Raw genomic sequence first — 20,424 nt, 5'->3', positions numbered from 1 at the left:
ATGTACTTGGCAACTTCACAGTCATGGGACACTTAGACAAATTTCACCGCCAGCTCGAAAGTGATTGTCTGCTGACTGTTTTTGTGCTGACAGCGTGAATGGCCACACATTTTCTAAGTGCCAAGCGAGCGGTGTTCGATGTTCGTGTGTGTCACCTGGAATTTGGCCGACACCTGCCGTGAGAGGGATCGAATGGGCTCTCACACGGCACACTCTGTCCTTCAGCCACTGGTGTGCGCAAATAGTTGGAGCAACAGGTGTATGAGGCGTTGGAGGCAGCTCTAATTTTTCACAATTGGCATGCAATTCCTCTTTCGTGCGCTAGTCAACTTAAATCATGTTATGTGTGAAGGGGCCCTAATGTTTTTACCACATAACTCTATAACATTCAGTCATAGATAGGCCAAACTATACTTTTTTGGAGTCTTTATGATCAGACAAATAATGTGGTATAGTTTTCAATATGATTGGAGCATTTTTATATTTTGATCCATGTTTAAATCCTCAGTTCACCCCTACCTGGCTGCCTATTGAAAATTCAAGTGGCCAGCCATTTTTTTTTAAATCAAAAGAGTAATGTCTAAAGAGTATGTGTGACAAATTTGATGTTTGCATCACCATTTGAAGGATTGTTTCAGTTGTCTGATGCACTATTTGGAGTGGTGCACCACCCGGCAAAAGTCTCACCTCAGGATAACATGAGGAAAATACGAGGAGCACCGTCTTCAGTTTCAGTAGGCATGTTTGTGGTTAAGAAAAGACATTTTACAGTAAATTCACTGTGTTTTAACTACAGTGCATTGCACCTTTTCCACATTTTTTTTACTATTCCAAAATGGATGAAATTCATATTTTTCCTCAAATGTCTACACACAATACCCCATAATGACAATGTAAAAACATTTGAGACAAAAATATTCACAGCCTTTGCCATAAAACTTAAAACTGCATTCAGGTGCATCCTGTGCCCACTGATCATCCTTGAGATGTTTCTATAGCTTAACTGGAGTCCACCTGGGAGTAAATTCAGTTGACTGGACATGATTTGGAAAGGCACCACCCTTTCCAAATCATGGTCCCACAGTTGACAGTGCATATCAGAGTGCAAACCAAGCACAAAGTCAAAGACATTGTCTGCAGACCTCAGAGACAGGATTGTCTCAAGGCAGAAATCTGGAGAAGGGTACAGAATCATTTCTGCTACTTTGAAGGTCCCAATGAGCATAGTGGCCTCCATCATCCATAAATGGAAGAAGTTCATATTCCGCATTATTTCATAATAAAAGATGGGTCTGAGTCTGACGTGCAGCTGTGCGTACATCATTTCAGAGCATTAGCAGTGATTCACTGATTATCACCTTGTTTCTGCTTAAAACTAACTTTAGAATGATTTCAGAGGTTTTACTTTGTCATCTGATGGCTAATAATCAGATTTGATAGCTTTGGGTGTAGAGAGTCAGACTCAGAGAGTCAGACTCAGACATGCTGCTGTGGCGCTTTGATCGCTTCCCCCGTCTTTCATGACAAAATAATGCTGAATTTATGTGGAAATGATTGTTGTACAAAAGCTTCAGATATGTGTCACTGAGACAGATGATGACTGGAGTGCAGTTTGAAGCAGAAACAAGTTGTTAATCGGTGAACTGCTGTTGACGCTCAAAAATGACGCATGCACAGTGAAGGCATTTTTAGGGTGGACGGTTCGGTTGGTGACACCAGCACCCATAATGAAAATAAACCCAGCTTGAACTTCATCAGGGCAGTGCTAGAAATCACTCTATTTCACAATCATATAAACAGTACTTTTGTTTTAAATAGTAGCATAAAATTACATTACAATATGTATTGCTCTATGGAAAAGATCAAAAAGACTGTTATTGATTTATGACAAAAGCTAAACTACAACACAAGCACAAGCACATACTCACATGCAAAAAACATCATTTGTAGCCTTTGGACAGATTCAGAACTGTTTGGCTTCTGGGGACAAACAGCTGTTGACCAAACTGCACAGAGAGGCTCTGTTCTGTGGTAAAAGCGAAAGCATGTGTAGTCTTTTTCACATGGTATTCCCACACTAGCTGCAGGAAATGCATACACGGCATGCATGCATTGAATCTTTGACTGCAGCAAGCAGCATCTTTGACTACTTTGTGCTTATTTCAGCAGCCTCTTGCTGTAAAGAGGAATTCATTAAAAAGGAAGAAAAGGAAGCATCAGATAGGAGAGCGCTGAGTGCTGCATTCCCCCGTTGTTATTATTGCCAAATCGAAGAGAGAAGGGCGGCTAGTAATAAAAGTCGTTAAATGAAATAGAAAAAAAAAAACAAGTTTTAATAGGGCCTTGTCATTGTGGATTTAGCAGCCTTTCTATCGCCCGCTCCCTGCGCTCCTTCTCCTTTGCTCACTGAGAAGAGAGGGGAAGGAGCTCTGTGGAAGAAGGAACCAAATTCCTAGACGGAGTCAGCGAGCCGAGGAGCTGTGCTGACGCACACCCAGCAGCCACAGTCTGGGACGGCAGACAACTCAAACTGGAAGGGAGAACTGCAGCAGGCATTAGAGAGCTAATGATGGAACTTTATTACTAGAACTGGTTTATTTTAACAGGGGGAATGCACACTCCTCTCAGACATTTAGCGTCTGACAAATTTTGCTGGTCTTGGCGTGCAGGGCAGCGATGTTGCATACTCTGTGGTAACAAGCCAGGGAGTATGGCAGACACAGGTCCACTATGACTTGAATTGGGAATAGTGATTTAAAAGAAGCTTGACTCTAATGAGACAGAAGTTTGGGATCAGGAGTGGGACTGCTTGGATTCAGGTAGAGGTATGTTGACAGAGGGCGCAAAATGGAACAAGCATTAGCTCTGGTTAGAGGTGGCACAATGGTCTCTCTCTACATATATATCTCAGGTACAGTTTAGCTAGTAAAGGTTGGTGGTGGGATTGATCTTGTCCTGAAAAATGGCTTGGCCTGAGGAAATCATTGGTACTAATCATTGGGGTACAAGGCGATTAAAGCACCTTGAGACAGCTTTGTTGAGATTTGGCGCTATATAAATGAAATAAATTGAAATTTAATTTAAACTACTACGTAGATATCGGAATTGATAAGATTTTATTAATATCAATGCAATTATCAATTCTGCCTTGAAGCTTTTTTTTTAATCAGTCTTCTGTGTGGAACAATGTAGGAGTTTATCCAATTTGCTCCAAAATTTATATGTCAATTTTGGAATGTACAAGGTGCTGGACTAAGGTCCAGTTCTCCTGTGACCCTTTATTGGAATAAGCAGATTCATAAAATAGATGGATAATCCTATACTAGTCTTATCCAGCCCATGAACGTTTGGGCCATATAGCATCGTGCACCATTTTGTGTGCGTCTGTCCATCCTTTTCTTGATTATGAGTGTGATTAATACAACGCTTCAGTTACTCCCAATCGAGAATCCTCAGCCATGAGGTGCCTTGTTCATCACTCAATGGGTACAAAATCTGGTTTATGGGTTTGTTTCTTGGTTAGGGGTGGAAGTGGGGGAGGGGTGCACCAGACTGCAGTTAAACCAATAATCAGATGCAACATTTCACATTTATGGCACATTTTAGGTAAAACTTGAAATCTTCTCTTGAATCTTCGTAGAAGCTTGGTATTAAAATTGAAAAAAAGGACTGCATTTATGTATGACTTTTCTGTCTAAGGGTGTATTCACATTACTGTGGTCATACATTATGTGCACAAGAATTGGTCCACATGACCCTTCAGCACATCAGAACAGAATTATGTTGGACTTTGTTCTGCAATGCACCATTGCTAAATGTTGCTAACATTAGCCATGTCATTAGCTCAACTACAATTGGTCTTCCAACTAATATTACAAGAACCCAGACAGCTGCATTTCCTCATACACATTTTATTTAATAAAAAATAGTGTTGGGACAGGAGTCTAATTTGTTGTTGTAAAATTCAGAAAAACCAGACACATACAGTATTAGAATTAGCCTCTGTGCTACTGTGAGCACAGTCACCACCCTATTCTACATTGTTTGGCTACACATACAAATGTTAGCATGTTTGTATGGTCAAAGTCCATGAAGTTTGATCTTTCAAAGTGGTGTAAATTCTGCAGTGCACACCGCACTGCTCCATGCAAGACTGCCACAACTCACCACATACACAGTAATGCTAAATTTACTGCCACTATAATAACAACACAGCTTAAGGACACACATTCACAAACAAACCAGTGACAAGTGCTGTTCTTTCACCTTTCCTGTTTTACCAGGGGCTTGAACCTATGACCCTCTGGCCTCAAGACTGTTTCCTAAACCACAAGGCCCATACTTCCCCATTAAAAGATAATCAAGCCAGGCTGTGAACCTAATGTCTTTCAAATGTATAAAACAGCAACAGCACACAAACACACTAAATATTAAGAATGGGACAACTAGCCATAACAGTTAACCACGACTACCTACCATCCAACTAGTTGACTATTTTTTATTAATCGATTAGTCAAAAGCCATTGGTTAAGTTCATTTAACCCTTAAAACAATAGACCTGCTGGAGCTGTCACCACTCAAACTGGTAGTCTATGCCTAGTAATAGAATGAAGGTATTGTCTTCATGCTAATACTGTTTTTTGTACTTGCGATTTTGTGTTTATATTTGTTAAAATAAATGTCACATTTGAGTTTCACCATGAAGATTCATAATTGGGTTAATTCTTTCAATGTCAAATTTAGTCACCGACTAATCATACCCGACTAATCGACTAATGATTTTCATTAGTTGTCAGAACCCTACTAAATATAGAGTTTATTGCCTAAAAACCTTTATCTTTACACAAAAGAAACTCTCCACATGACATAGCACTGTCACAAAATAGCAATATATCCCACAAAACACTGAGACAAAGGCTTGACCCCCTGCTTCCTTCACTACCCCAGATAAAGACCAATGTATAGACAAAAGAATAAAAACCAAGTCATTTCCCACAAGTGTCTCTTCATGTGGATGGATTTGCTGCCCCTTTCTCTCTGCCTCTTGGATGGCCAGATGTTTACACTAGCTTGAGGCTCAGCCATGTTTCCATGACGATACAAGTCCGGGCTTAGTCACATAGCTGTGAGTGGATCTGAGGCACCGGATCCAGGAAATCCGCCATTAACACTCACACCTTTATTTAAATAATTAACTAATCGTTTAGGGAATTCACAAAAGACGTAATCATCTTTCTTCCTCAGGTGCCTCAAAAAGAGCTGGTGCTTAATGTATTATTCAGCATTTTCAAAAAGTCCTTCGTGCCTAATTTGGGACACACTGGCTTTATGCAGACCAATAACATATTAGGAATTTTATAACGGCTGAGTGGATCCTTGTCATTGGATTGGTGGCTTGTATGTCACATGACATGTATTATTCATACCATTTCCTGTTGTGTTTCATTGACCCTGCAATAGTTCTTTTTTAGTGTGCAATTTTGGTGCTATATGAAATGTGCTATTGCACCCCCCCCCCCCCCCCCCCCCGACCACAGTGCTTACGCTCATGCTACCGGGAGTGGCGTTTAGCTGAACATAGAGGCATTTGTTTTGCTGGCAGAGGACAATTTGTAGGAGCTAAGTGACGCTGCTAATTCTTCTAACACAAAAAAACAAATCCACTACGCTGTAAGCCATCTGGAGGCATGAAGAGCTATTAAGATGAAAAGCTGGACAAATTTATGATGTGATTTTTCGCTGGACTGAGGAACTACACAAAGTCTTTTGTTTTTTTGTTTTTTTGGAAGTACATGAAGTCAGTGCATGGTAGGGATGCACCGATACCACTTTTTCCCAGACTGAGTACAAGTATGAGTACTTACATTTGGGTACTCATCAACATAGAGTACCGATACGAATACTTAATGATACCATTACAGTTTTATGATGACTTTGAAAATGTTTTATTCATCAGTTGTTCCTTACTTTTTACTGTAACTGCTACGAGTATCATTAGCTTTGTTTTTATTTACAAACATGTCACTAAAATCATGTAACTTCACTTTTTGACTCCAATAAATTGTGCATTTAACATTAACCATGTGTTTCATAAACATGATGCTGCCAGACATCTCACTGAAATGTAACCTTTGGACTTCAGCACTACAAAATATACAACACCAGGAACAGAACTGAAATTGTCCATCACTAACTTTACTTATGCCTGTGAGCACCAGTGTTGCCACAGTTACTTTGAAAAAGTAACTTACTTTACTGATTACTCACTTTTAAAAGTAACTAAGTTAGATTACTCGTTACTTTATTAATTACTTTCAGCAGCTGCTGATAACACCCCCTACCACCCCAACATGAAAATGATAGCCAGTTTTGCCAATACTCACTTTATAGTCTCCCTTTCTTGACTTCATTGAACATAAATACTTGTTTTATAAAAAAAAAAAATCAAATAAAGACATCTTTCTTGACCTCATATTTGTAACAGTAACAGTAAAATTAACCATTTAAAATCTACATTGTTTATAAATGTAACTATTAAATTCTTTCTCAACATTTTGTTAAAATTATTATTACAGTAGTAGTAGTAGTAGTATGAAAAACTTTCTTCAAAGGTGGACATTTAATCTAGGGCTGTGGAGGGGGAAGCACCCCCCCCCCCCCCAATCTGGATTCACCCCTGGATGGCTGTCTGAGCAGGAAGACGTGTATTTATGGAAAAAGCACAACCAGATTGAGAGGTAGGGAATTTTTTTTACGTTTGTCAGCATTTTTGTACATCATGTCATCCTCAGAAAGACACTTTAGGCGCATTTGGGTGGGAAAAAAAAAAGCAAGCATTGTTAATGCACGCGGATCAGCTGTTTTTAGCGAGAGCACAGACAGAGAAGCACAGAATTTTAATGAAAAAAAGAAATGTCTTTGTAAAGCTCAGTGCAGGTGTGCTGCCGTCACCGCACTTTGAAGGCAACAACTGTTTTTAACTCAAGAGTTGCGCTGCAGAAAACAGGTGAAAAGCTCGCAGCATCAAATGCTCCATGGGCGAAGTGGGCAGTTCCGTCGAACCGCGACCTCCGCCTCTCACGGGCTGCTGCGATCGACAGACAACACAAACACAATGCATTGAGAGGTTGACATCACGCTGCTGTAAAGGAGTATCAGGTGTCTAGTATTGGAGCTGTTTTATGATTACAAGTACATACATACGGGATCGGGCGGATACCCGATACTGGTATCGCATCGGTGCATCCTTAGTGCATGGCATCACGGACTACATCGTCACTGTTTTGGACTCATTGTAAAGCTCGTGTTGGACTGTTAAGCACCAGTGGAACACCAAAATGTAAGTCCCTTTTCAGTTGTTCATAAATTAATAAAATATCAAATGACAAGGATCTATTTTAGGATATATTTTTTCATTCTTTCAATAGAATGAATATTTAATTTGGTGAAAGCTTTCAGCTCATGAAATATCTGTACCATTGAACTCATAAACATCCATTATTTGTATAGTATTGTCTCGCTCTGGCTTTGGTGGTGGGAATGTAGGTCCATTTTCAACTGGCACCGCAAATGATAAAGAAACGCTCTAACCTAACGGGAAAATATAACCAGATCCACCCACATGAAAAGAAACAGCCCACACAAAACACAAACAATAAACTCACACTCAGCAAAAGCCACCTCAGTCTAATGGGGTCTTGCAGACAACGAGATTTACATTTTACTTCTTAGATGCTGAAGTGAAGTGTTTGAGGTCACGGATAAAGTTCTTTGAAGAGCCTTATGGAAAGTAAAAGTGAGAGTACCAATGTAGATTTGCTGTTAATTATGCTTTCACCTGTGTGATGCCTGTTGCTTTGTCATTACCAGGATTATAGGCTGTTTTTACTTCCATGTTGCTGCAAGTTGGCATTGTCTTGATTGAAATTTGGAGGAGGTTGCAATCTATATACGCCTTTACACTTCTACATTATGACTGGGGTCAGTGCTGCTGGCACCAGAAAACAGTAGAAGAAGAAGCCTGACATGGAAAGAGTTAGCCTAGCATACAATGTTATCGCTCCTGGTAGTCGGTCTGTCCAAAAACTACTAAAGTAAGTCCCTTTGATGCTCTCTTGTTTTACACTTGGGGTCGCCACAGCAAATCCGAGTTGGATCTGCATGTTGAATTGGCACACGTTTTACACCAGACGCCCTTCCTGGCACAAGTCCACATTACATGGAGAAATGTGGCAGGGGTGAGGTTTGAATCGGGAACCTTCCACACTGAAACCAAGTGCACCAACCACTTGGCCACCACCCCTGCCAAGTATTTTCTTATAGATATGATGTTAAAATAATACATTTTTAAAATAATCACAAATATATCTGGGTAATTTCAAACTTTAAATTTAAATACATTATTTTCTTATTTTAATGATGTCTCAAAGCCCACCATGGGGCTTTGGCCCACATTTTGAGAGTCACTCCCGTAGACTATGATTTGAAAAACTGAAACAATATGATATTGTAAAGGCTGCGTGAAATTGTTTAAAAAGTTCAAACAATATAAATCAGCTGGATATTACATGTGGTGTCCCACGGGGCTCAGTGTTATGACCCAAACTGTTTAGATTATTTATAAACAATACAATGATAAACTTTCATGAGCAATTAAATTTAAGTTATTTATGGAGAAAATAAAATAATTTTGCTCAGATGAATATCTGGACAGAACCTTAGAAGCAAAAAAAAAAAAAAGGAAACAAAAAAGTCCAAAAATTACTGTCAATGTAAATTTTAAACATCTACTATAAATTTCTACTACTGTGCTGCTTCATTCCAGCGCTGTTTTGACTGACGTGTGCAAAAGGTTGTGTCTGCTCACCTTCTGTTCACCACTGGGGTCAGTGCCACACAAAGTACCAAAAAGCGCATCGTAGAAGAAACCCAGAAGAAGAAACCAGGAGTTTTCAGCCTTTTAGTGTAAGATAGCCTCTTATTTTCTTGAGCTGAAATTGATCTATTCAGGTCAGGTTAGGTCAGGACAGGTCTGGTATCATGTGCTGGTGCTGCACATTGCCAGACCCACCACATTATGTAACTGCTTTGGGTCCTGGATGGCAACCACCCAGATAGACAACCAGTCTATCTATCTCCACACATCTAAAGTAACCATCTATCTACCAACCCCCAGGTGAAGACTGGGCGCCCCCTTGACCTTCTCCAGCCACAGGATTCCCAACACTAATCATGTCCAGAGAGACATGATACCAAAGACATCTGATTGTCATCTTAGGTCACTAGTTAGCATCCAAGCCTCACAGGTCGCACCAGGACCCTAAAGACTTTAACCTTTGTTCTGTTGCAACAATACTGGCATCCTCAGACACCTCTGTCCAGCACCATCATACCTCCATAAGCTCTTTCCAAGTGTCTGCTGACCTCAAATGCAGAGGAGCCAGAGACATGAACGTCACCGCTGAGATAAGTGAATGTCCCAAGTTCAACACTTTCAGCGCATACACAGACACTTTTTATCTATTCAATTAATACAGAATCTGTGTAATAGCTACATTAACTGCAGTATTATTCACTATTATTTCGTAAGAGTTTCCCCATTATTAAGCCCATCTCCCATCATGCAGCAGAGATGATGCAGTGTTACTATGAGCATGTCAGGGCATCAAAAAGCATCAGCATCGTTTGACTACCCACACTCTAAAAACTGTTACTGTGTTACACTTTTTTTTTTTTTGGTGAAAGATTTTACACTTAAAAATATTGAGTAAATTAAAAAGCTGTGAAATCATTTAAATATACTTGATGATCTTGGTAAATCGAAGCAAAACTATTACATATATTTGTCCTTTCCAAATATCCTGAATGAAATTTACCAAGCAAATTAAGTATATTTCAAAAAATATAATTTGTTAAGCAAACGCTAATTTATTTCAATGAACTAAACTCAAATAATAAATGTAAAGCTAAGATAAAATTAACTGTTCAATTTTGAAGCATTTCATTTGTATATCCAACTGAAACAATCAATTGAATGTGTTCCAGAGATTTTATTAAGTAGCTGTTTCTTACCATGATATAGGTATACAAAGCCACTGAATTACTTTTAAGAGTGTATAATTCTCTTTGCTTCTTTACATGCAGCAGCACAAGCATAAACATAGTTGTTTTAACAAGCATTTACAGACTTTAACACTATGAACGGTTATAACTGTATTTACAAGTAGTGACCTGAATGTAAATTGCAAACCGATATACCGGTTCAGACAGTACAGCGCCCGCTATTAGCTCCCAGCAGGACAATTTCTCATGTGTGCAGAAAACTTCCATGAATTTATCTATCATCTTCTCCGTTATTATCTCCCTCTGTCGAGGTGCAGAAGCTATATAAATGGGCTCCAACTGCGTGTGTGTGTGTGTGTGTGTGTGTGTGTCTATCCATACATGCATCTGTGGCCTTTCCCGCATGAATACTCAATGCCATATTGCCACAGACAACATATTTAAAGTTCATGTCGTAACCCTCTTGTGTGAGTTCAGAGGGCACCAACCTTGACCTACTTTTTCTGGGTCAAATCAGTATCTGAATGCCCATCTCTCTAGTCTGCAGAAACAATTTGGCGGGAGGGCCTAGTTCATGGGTCACCAGCCTTGTTCCTGGAGGGCACCTACCCTGCATGTTTTGGGACTCTCCCTGATGCACCACTCCCAGACAGTTAAATCAGGTGTGCTCAGCCAATCAAGAGCTGGAAAACAGCACTTTTAAAAAAATCAGGTGTGACTTGAGTAGGTAGACATGGAAAACATGCAGGGCAGGTGCCCTCCATGAACATGGTTGGTGACCCCTGGTCTAGCTGCTTTGTTGTGGTTTGGGCCTGTCATCTCACCGGAGCTCTAAATTCAACCAATCAGCTTCTTCTGACATGCAGTAAAGATGGCACGCTGCTGAGAGTTGGCAGGGAAACACATCAGAACATCAAAAAGCCTTTTGTATCGTGTGACTACCTGTAATTGTTTTGCAAGCGTCAGCCAGAGCCAGAACCAGAACCAGTATGGACTGATTATCATTAAATGTGGTGGTTTACGTGGCGTATAGGCTCAGAAAAAAAAACACCTAAATCTGGAAAGTATTTTTTCTTGTTTGCCAAAATTGGGAGACAGGGCTCTCTCTCCCTCGGACCTCAATTAAAAAGAAATCATACTTCAAGTTAAAAAAAAAAAAAGCTGAAATATGGGTTGGGGTAACAGAGTTGAAAGGCCTGTTGGACCTTGACAATTGTGTGATATCATGGTTCTGTACCCATTCAACACAGTGAAACTAGAGCAGCGCGCTCGTACAGCGCAGACCTCCGCCAACACTACTTTCCAATTCTATAATTCCACATTTTTACCTTAGAAAAATTTTCAAGGTCTAACTTCGTTGGCGGAGGTAACAATGTGAGATACAGTCAACACAAATATACAACAACGACATGGATAATTTGTGTTATTTTCGCAGTGCACAATAAAAGAGGAGCAGGTTAAAAACAGGGATCCACCGGACTGCATGTTATTTCAGCATTTCATTGACAACACGAGGGCGAGAGCGGGTAGATGACGCAGAAACCTAATTAAGATTCTCCAGAGCATGAACTAATTTACCTGAGTTATGAGCATGCAGAAGCACAGGACAGGCAAAACACACACACACGCGGATTCGTCTCTGCGATCGGTGGAGAAGAGGACGGTGACATTCACACTCAAACAAGCATAACAGCAATTTGGGACGTTCATTGGTATTTTAGGCAGGGGAAAAGGCAAAAACACTGTCGCCCATCAGGTCCAACAACGCCACTGTGACAATTCGCCAAACTAGGCTGTCAGATTCACACTAATCCCCTTATTCTGGTGAAATTAAAGTCAGCAAAAGTGTCTGACGCTTCACAAGCACATGATAAAATGATGTGTAGCTCCATTGATTGGGGGTTGGGGGGGGGTGCAGAGTTGGATAAGTAGGCTGCAGCATGTAGCCTACACTCTAATGTCACTGCGGGGAGCGACATATGCCAGGCATCACTTTTTCACTCCTGAGGGAGCCACAGTGAAGGGATCATGAGTGTGTGGTGGTGACGGTGCGTATGTCTCCATACACGGTGGAGTGGGGGGGGGGAGGTGGTCTCACCACCTCACACAAAGCCCTGGAGGCAGACGGGGACGGGTGGAGGAGGAGAAGCAGGACAGTACATGTCATGAATGAATGAAGGACAGGACGAACTTGACCCAGACGGCAGGACTAAAAGGAGGAGGCGGGTAATGAAGTGCAAACATGCTTTGTCATGCCAAGTCACAGCTATAGGATTAGAATTCTATAATTAGAGGACAGGACACAAATGGCAGCTTTCTTTTAAGTGTGATGAGTCTAAATTACACTTGACATGAATGTGTGTGTGTGTGTGTGTGTGTGTGTGTGTGTGTGTGTGTGTGTGTGTGTGTGTGTGTGTGTGTGTGTGTGTGTGTGTGTGTGTGTGTGTGTGTGTGTGTGTGTGTATATATCAGGGGGTGGATCTGGGGAACAGATGCTCAGGAATGAGACAGTCGGTCTGACAAGCTGAAGAACACTGAAACTTTGCACATATATGAACATCAATAACATGGCGGTTATCGTGATTTTGAAAGCTGGCAAAAATTATTCTCCAAAGAAATATTCTGCAGGATTGTTATCCCTCCACATACAAACCTGTCCGTTTCAGCGCTATAACGTACAAATGCCATATACAATTTATTCCAAAATGAGTATGCAGGAGTATATAACATGCTTCCTCACCCTATGAACTTTTGGCACAACTATCAGTCAAGATTTTTAGTAAAGAGCCACATCAGATACTGTCAAATCTGTACGTTATATCATTGTTGAACAATATCAGTAACCTCTGTTAGATTTATTCCAAAAGTTTATTCTCCTTATGAAGTTTTTGGGCCATATCACACTGCGCTCAATATGTATGACATACACGAATGCTTCAGTTACTCCCAGCGGGGGATGCTTGGCCATGACTTGCGTGATTTTTAATCACGTCTCAATTTCAATGGATGCATAAGCTTTTCTCTCCAACTTACACATTGGAGGGTCAACTGAAACATTCTGCCTCCTACATGATTATCAGATGTGGGACAAAGTCACTGTCATGTCATTCTCAATCTGTCATCAATCTGCAAGTCCCAAGTCAAGTCTCAAGTCAGCTTGCAAACAATTGGTGGTCATTATGACTTGAGACTCACTAATTCATGACTTGAGAGTGACTTGATGGTGACTTCGTCCCACCTCTGGGGATTATTTCATGAATAAGCAAGAAACTCAAGTGAATCACATATCTGTTCAAAGTTTGAAATGTTCTCGATCAGGCAGTGTCATTACTTTTGCATGTCGTCACCTTCAGGGAGGTGATGGTCTAGTAGTTAAGTGTTGGGCTTGAGACCAGAGGGTCCTCAGTTCAAACCCCAGACTGACCGGAAAATCGCTAAGGGCCCTTGGGCAAGGGCCTTAATCCCCAAGTTGCTCCCGGTGTGTAGTGGGCGCCTTGCATAGCAGCACCCTGACATTGGTGTGTGAGTGTGAATGGCTGAATGTGAGGCATAATTTTAAAGCACTTTGAGCATCTGATGCAGATGGAAAAGTGCTTTATAAATGCAGTCCATTTACCTTCTCTTTTCACACACTTACGCCAACGCGGGACAGGTTTTTGCATCCAGTCAGTGAAGAAATGAGGACACCAGTGATGCATTGCTGTTTGCACCACTCTATCCTTATTGTAACGTGTCCCTTCAGGGTTTTTTTTTCAGCTTGGGAAAAAGGTCACATGACGGTGCGAGATCTGTACGGTACAGTGGGTGTCATAAGATCTGACCCACTGCAATGCATTCTGTGTTTGTTGACTCGTGCGAAGACAAGCATTTTCCTGCTGAAGAATTGCATCTTTTGCACGTGCAGCTTTTGCAGTGTCTACATATCGCTTGGAGTCAACAGTGTTGCTGTGTTCCAAAAATTCTGTGCATCTGCGGCCATTATGGGCCTGACCATGCAGACTCCTCACTGCTGGATTTTCACCCTTCAAACTCCTGGCTCACATCCTGACATCCACACAAGGGTCACCATAGACAACACTCATTAGAACATCCACAGGTGCACATGACTCTGCAGTGAGGAATTCCACAACCGCACGTTGATTCAAATGCATGTGGATGTGGGTAGCCATTTTTTATAGGCTACTGTGTGCATGTGTTAATCAAAAGCAACTCTGCACCTGCCTGAAACTGCAGGTGAAACCCGTTTGGTGTACTGATGGCCAATATGTAATGGATTGCTTTTAACCCCAGTTTCACTTCGAAATCTTGCTTGTTATTGAAATAACTGCACTAGAGGCAGAACTTTTCTTCAAACCCTGGTATTTATAACACTGACTGCAGTGAGCAATAGAGTCATTTAAAAAAAATGCAACAACTTAATTGCTACACCATTCAGTTTTCAGGTTTGCGCAAGTCCGGTTTAATTTGCTTTGCAGCTCTACTGCAAGTGTTCTAACAATACCCACGTATTTCGTTTTCAGCAATTTGTGAAAAAGAGATTTCTCTTTTCAGATATGGAGCCATCCTGGAGCTGGCCTCTAATGAGCTACAGGGGTCAATAAAGAATTACACAGGGGTCAAAATTTAAAAATGCTCCAATCATGTTGAAAACTATACCACATTATGTATCTGATCATAGCAATTCCAAAAAGGTATAGTTTGGACTATCTATGACTGAATTCTACGGAGTTATGTGTGGAGTAAAAACAGCAAAAACGGTGGCAAACATCAGTTTCAGTTTGTACTGGGTCAAAATTTAAAGTTGCTCCAATTTTGGTAAAAAAAAAAAGTTGGTGCAAATTATTGTTTGAGTTAATAGCGTTTTAAAAAGGAATAGTTTGCACCCCTGTCATGCTTAGTTATCATGTTACAGGGTAACATATGTCATACATCATAGAATCCAATGGATGGCAACCTTGTTTGACCTTTACCAAGCATTCAAGACAGCAAAACTATTCCATTTATTAATGCTTTTATTTCAACCAATAATTTGCATCACTTTACCAAAACTGGAGCAACTTTAACTTTTGACCCCTGTACAAACTGAAACTGATCTTTGTCACCATTTTTGCCGTTTTTACCTCATAACTCCAGAACATTCATTAGAGGTCAGCTCCAGGATGGCTCCATATCTGCAAATAAACATTAGTAAATTTAGAATATGTGTGCCACATTCCATGCTTTTATCACAAAATAATTGTTTTTCTATGCAACCCCACTATTGAAGCTGAGCAAACTCAAAGCATCTGTGCACTTGTCTACCTGAGGTTTGCCCAAGTTTTTTTATTTACACAGTGCAGATGAGATGAAGAATCAGCAGCCAATCCATCTCTCCCTCTTTCATCCTTGCACACTTCATTCTTTATTTTCATACATCCCTTTCTCTTGCAATCAGCATTTCAATGCCTCTCCTTGCTTCTGCATCTTCCACCCACTTTCCCCTCCTTTAGATTTCCCGTTTTCTGGATATCACCCATTCTACTGCTCTTCCCCTTAAAAGCCAATGCAGCCCCCCCATTCCCTCGGCAGCACTGATGTATGGAGAGATAGTGGAAAAAAGAAAAGGCATGTGATTAATGTCTTTGAGAAAAAAGATAAATAATCACAGGAGACTGGGGGCTGGTAGTTGGCCTTAGGGAAGTAAATATGGAGAGTTTTATAGCTGCTCACTTGGGATTGGGGTGGGGTGGGGTGGGGGGGTGGAGGGACTACAGCGACAGCAGATCCATTCAAGTATATTAGCTTTCTCCCCCCCATATACAATAACCTCCACATCTATTCTATTGCTCTACTGTCTTTCATCATCAACACTAGATCCCGTCCCTGTGACAGCACACTCGTGCACAGCAACCCACACAAAGCTGTGCACGCTTCTGTGCACACATACACACCCGGGTTTTTTTCCCTGAGGCCACACCCACTGTATGTGTTTGATGGGCCAATACATGTGGTGTGTGATGTGGCTGACACCCCCGCCCCCCACTTACCCACACACACACACACACACACACACACACACACACACACACACACACACACACACACACACACACACACGCCTCTCCACCTCCATTCTGCCCTGCTTCTCTCTCATCCTCCAGTGGCTGGCTGTCCCCTAGAGTAGATTGCATCTTTTATTTATCTTGTGCCCTTCTTACTTGTTTTTCCCCCCCCCCCCCACATTAAAAAAAAAATACTGGGGCGAAAACTGCAATCACCATTAAAATGCTCTGCACCTGCTTTTTGCTCTCTCACCTGTCATCCTCCACTCTCTGTCAACATGCAGGATGAGACTGACAGGCTGTGCAAGACGAAGAGGCACACATGCATGTGCACCTGTGTTTACCAAACACGCAATGCAATGCACAGACAGATGCTGGCACACATGACCCTCCTTTGCGCCCCCCCCCCCCATGTATGTCACTGTTTCAGACAGGACTGATCCATCCGATCGCATGCCTCACACTCTCTTATTTTACCCAATGGCTTTGTAAATCCCTCAAACTGAGAGCTCATAAATGAGCCTAATGCTGGGGAATCTGGTAAACAGGCCAGAAACACAGAGAGAGAGGGAGGTGGGGGGGGGGTGCTGCCTGACTGTCTGCCTGTTCCATGGATACTATTGTGCACTGCACATTCTCTGAGTCCACAAGAACTGAAGCCATCTCCACACATGGATTCTTTGGATGGATAGGAAGCCAAGAAGTGAGGACGGGACAGAGCAACGCCAGAGCCACAGAGGGAGGAGGAAGGAGGAGGATCATGCATAAAATCTTGTTTGCAGAATGCATTAGGATTCAGATGAACTGGGGAGGGTAATGGGATTAGGACCCTGAACGGTTTCCAAGGGTGGGGAGCCGGATTGACAGCTGAGTCTATTGCACTGACGAATGCAGTGAAATATTGTAGAGCTCTGGCACAAAAAAAAAGGCACTGAGGCATGGAAGTAATGGGGGAGGGGGGCAGAGCCCGGAACACCTCTGTTTACCTCCACCAGCAACAAAAAATAAAGCCCCCCCCCCCGAGGGAAAACGAACGCATTCTCGCCTCCTTGCGGGCTGCGCGCAGCTGAATATGGAAAAGCTTGAGTGCGCCTCACAAAAGGTGTTTGGAAAAACAAAACAGAAGCGCTGTGGCTTTAAATCGCCGTCCCTCCCACCCTTTCTAAATATCGTCTATTTAGCCAACGGTGAAAAGATATAGGGGGGCTTTTGTCTGCACTGGCGGGGGCACAGAGAGCTGGAAAGACAGAAATAGGAACAAAGTGCTCAGCTTTGGTATGGCTGTGGGCAAAAAACAAGAAGTGGGCTGTTATTATGTGAAAGGAGGCTGTGGAAATACCCCAGACTGGAGCCACGGAAGGCAAAGCCCAGTAAATTAACAAAAAAATAAAAAGCCTAGCGTGGCTCCACGGTGGAAAAATAAAAAATATAAATAAATAAATAAAGGGGGAAACAGTGGATGTTTTGTCTGGTGGCAGCGCACTCACCGACTTGCAGGACGTTGTCCACCCAGCCGCCCTCCAGCAGAGCGACACCCCGCAGGAACGGCAGCTGCGTCTCGTCATTATTGTCCCCGCTGGATCCGCTCTCCTCTCCTCCGGCGTTGAAGGAGGAGTACATGCAGATCTCCTTCTCGCTTCTCGGGAATGACCAGTATACGATCCTCCGCTGGACGGGCTCCGGGATCCTCTCGAACCGCTCCTCCACGCGCTGGAACGGCCACTTCTCCGCGACGCGGCGCGCCGCGATGTCGAGCAGCGACTCGGGGTTGTGCGTCTTGCCGTTTCCCGACCCTCCCGGAGCGGATCCCGCGCCTCCGCCGCCGCCGCACAGGACTCCTCCAGCCCGCTGCCCCTGCCTGCACGCCGGGTTGTAGCCGGACCGGCAGCAGAGCCGCTTGGCTGGGGGCTGCTGGACTCGCTCGGCCATGATCGCACCGCTTCCAACCTGAAGCGCAGTTCCTCTCCGATCATATAAACGGGATAAGGAAGAGAAAAGGGCAATCTCGCACCGATTGTTCGCCGTACATGGAGAGGCTGTCCTTATTTAGAAATGAAGGCGGCGCCTCCGAGTTCCGTGAAGTCCTTTGTGTTGTCAAAGTAACCGGGATGGGCGGGATCCTGGAGCGCGGCCAGCGCACGAGTGGCGCTATAAAAGGAACTGGAGGCGGAATTCCCGAACGTCGGCAAATCCTTTGTAAAGTCGCTCAGGAGCGCGAGGGCGGAGCCCCGGCGGCCGACGGCCTTTGAAGTTTCCTTCTTATTTGAGTTTAAAGGCGGAGACATAATCCAGGGGCGGTCTCCCAGTTTCCCACAGGGGCAAAAGGGGGTAAGAAAACTGACTTTCTTTCCTTTGGAGCCTGTGCTACTACCGCAGGCTTTGCTTTCTCAATAACATGGTGATGGTTGTTTTCAGACCTTTAATCCAAATGGCCTCTCAGCTATCAAAGAGAGAAAGGGCGTGGGAGAAAGGACAAAACCCTGTTTGCTATACATTCACAGGCTGTGGACATTTCATTAGAAGAATAGAATAGTATTTATTGTCATTGTACGGGGGACAACGGAATTGAGGGTGCTCCCGCAGAGCTACTGTACACCACAAAAAAGAAAAATAAGACCTCTTATATGCCACAAAAAGATTGTGACTGCTCTTGAGAACCAGACCAGGCACCTAAGTGGCTGTACTCTACTCTTTTCTACTCTCCTATTTTACTCTTGCTTTTTAGATATTTAGATATACCTTTGTATACTGGCATAGTTCCACCTTAGAATTGGAATATAATATATAAGATATACCTTACTGAGTACAGTTTAAAAAGTGACTGTAAACATTTAGGGCAGTGTTTGTGAATACTCGGGGCACAGAAGCCCCGTGTGTGTGTGTGTGTGTGTGTGTGTGTGTGTGTGTGTGTGTGTGTGTGTGTGTGTGTGTGTGTCCATGCGTGTTTACAGTACGTATGTGCCCACGTCCGTATGTACATGGGTGCCCAGAAACCTGAAAGTGGTAACAGTTTCCACCTGTTCTCCATTATGAGGAGGGGGAGGTGATCCTGTCTGTTGTTCTCCAGGTGGCTCAGTACTTTGTGGAGAGTGAGGCTGATGGCATCTTCTGTAGGCCGGTTTGCCCTGCAAGCAAACTGGTGGGGATCGAGGTAGGGAGGGAGGCAGTCTCTGATGTGCTGGGAGACTGATTGCTCCAGGCATTTCATGATTATGGACATCAGGGCGATGGGTCTGAATTCATTCAGGCTGTCTATGGCAGGTTTTTGGGGAATGGGAATGATGGTGGAGACCTTCAGACACGTGGGAATGGTAGCATGTGTCAGGGAGAGGTTGAAGAGTTTGGTGAGGATCCCTGCCAGTTGGCCTGGACATGCTTTAATCACCACCCCCCGAAATACCATCAGGGCCAGCAGCTTTCCTGGGGTTCACTGCTCATGGAGGGAGAGAAGTGAGGTGCTGGAACCAGGGGAGGCAGTGACTGCAGATGTGTGGTGGTGGTCTCGAACCGGGCAAAGAAGCTGTTTAGCTCCTCTGCCAGTGTACTACTAGTGCTGGAGGATGTTGGATGGGGTGACCTTTGTAGTTAGTTAGGGCCTGGATGCCCCTCCACATCTGGCATGGGTTATTGTGGCTTTGAGGCAACTCTGTTGTGATTTGGCGCTATATAAATGAAAATAAATTGAAAAATAAATTGAAATTGAAAACTGTCCATCAGGTAGGTTGAAGTTAAGACATTGTCTTCACGTGCATTCTTTACCAAAACTACAACATGCACAAATCTCGACATTTACCACACCTAAACCTTAAACCAAAAATCTCATCAGTTCTAAAAATTAACAACAAATGTTTTGGCTTTCCACAAAGGAAGTGTGTCTGAGAAGAGTTCTGAGTCATGTCCTGTTCATCATTCCAGTAATTTATTTAAAAAAGAAGAACAAGAAGAAAAAAGAAAGAAGCTAAGTCAAAATTAAAGAATGTCATAAATTCCTCTTTGTCTGGGCAGACTGTCGGTTTCGACTTACTGCAATTATGAATGACACACACAGCGCTGTTTGAGCTGGTTAACTATAAATTGTGGTGGAGCCATTTAATGGGCCCCCTCCCTGTCTGCTGATAACGTCAGTTCCATAGCAGTGCCTTGATAGAGGGGCCCACTTCTGTAGGAGTAAAATATCACTGGAAGAAGCTGTATTTCACACACACACACACACACACACACACACACACGTTTGAATTTTTAGGACATCAAAAAAGAAATTCAATTAAAATTTCTAAAATGATGCCCTTCAAACTCACAGTGAAAAGTAAATGGACTGCAT

The 20,424-nt window shown here is 42.7% G+C and overlaps 1 protein-coding gene across 2 annotated transcripts in view; it reads right to left on the bottom strand.

The window, feature by feature from the left end:
* LOC117510699 (zinc finger SWIM domain-containing protein 6-like) overlaps positions 1 to 18,328 on the bottom strand; it is a 131,488-nt gene extending 113,160 nt beyond the window's left edge. Inside the window, exon 1 of one of the 2 annotated variants that reach the window (XM_034170519.1) lies at positions 17,591 to 18,328. In XM_034170519.1, the coding sequence (XP_034026410.1) occupies positions 17,591 to 18,032 (442 nt within the window). In that variant the 5' untranslated portion in view covers positions 18,033 to 18,328. The remainder of the gene's footprint in view (positions 1 to 17,590) is intronic. The other variant, XM_034170518.1, reaches the window with a different exon arrangement.
* Between the last annotated feature and the right edge of the window lie 2,096 nt (positions 18,329 to 20,424).

Source organism: Thalassophryne amazonica, chromosome 5 (assembly GCF_902500255.1).
Source record: "Thalassophryne amazonica chromosome 5, fThaAma1.1, whole genome shotgun sequence".
Taxonomy (NCBI): Eukaryota; Metazoa; Chordata; class Actinopteri; order Batrachoidiformes; family Batrachoididae; genus Thalassophryne; species Thalassophryne amazonica.
Note: the sequence above shows the minus strand (reverse complement) of the source record. Positions and strands in the feature narration are given on the sequence as shown.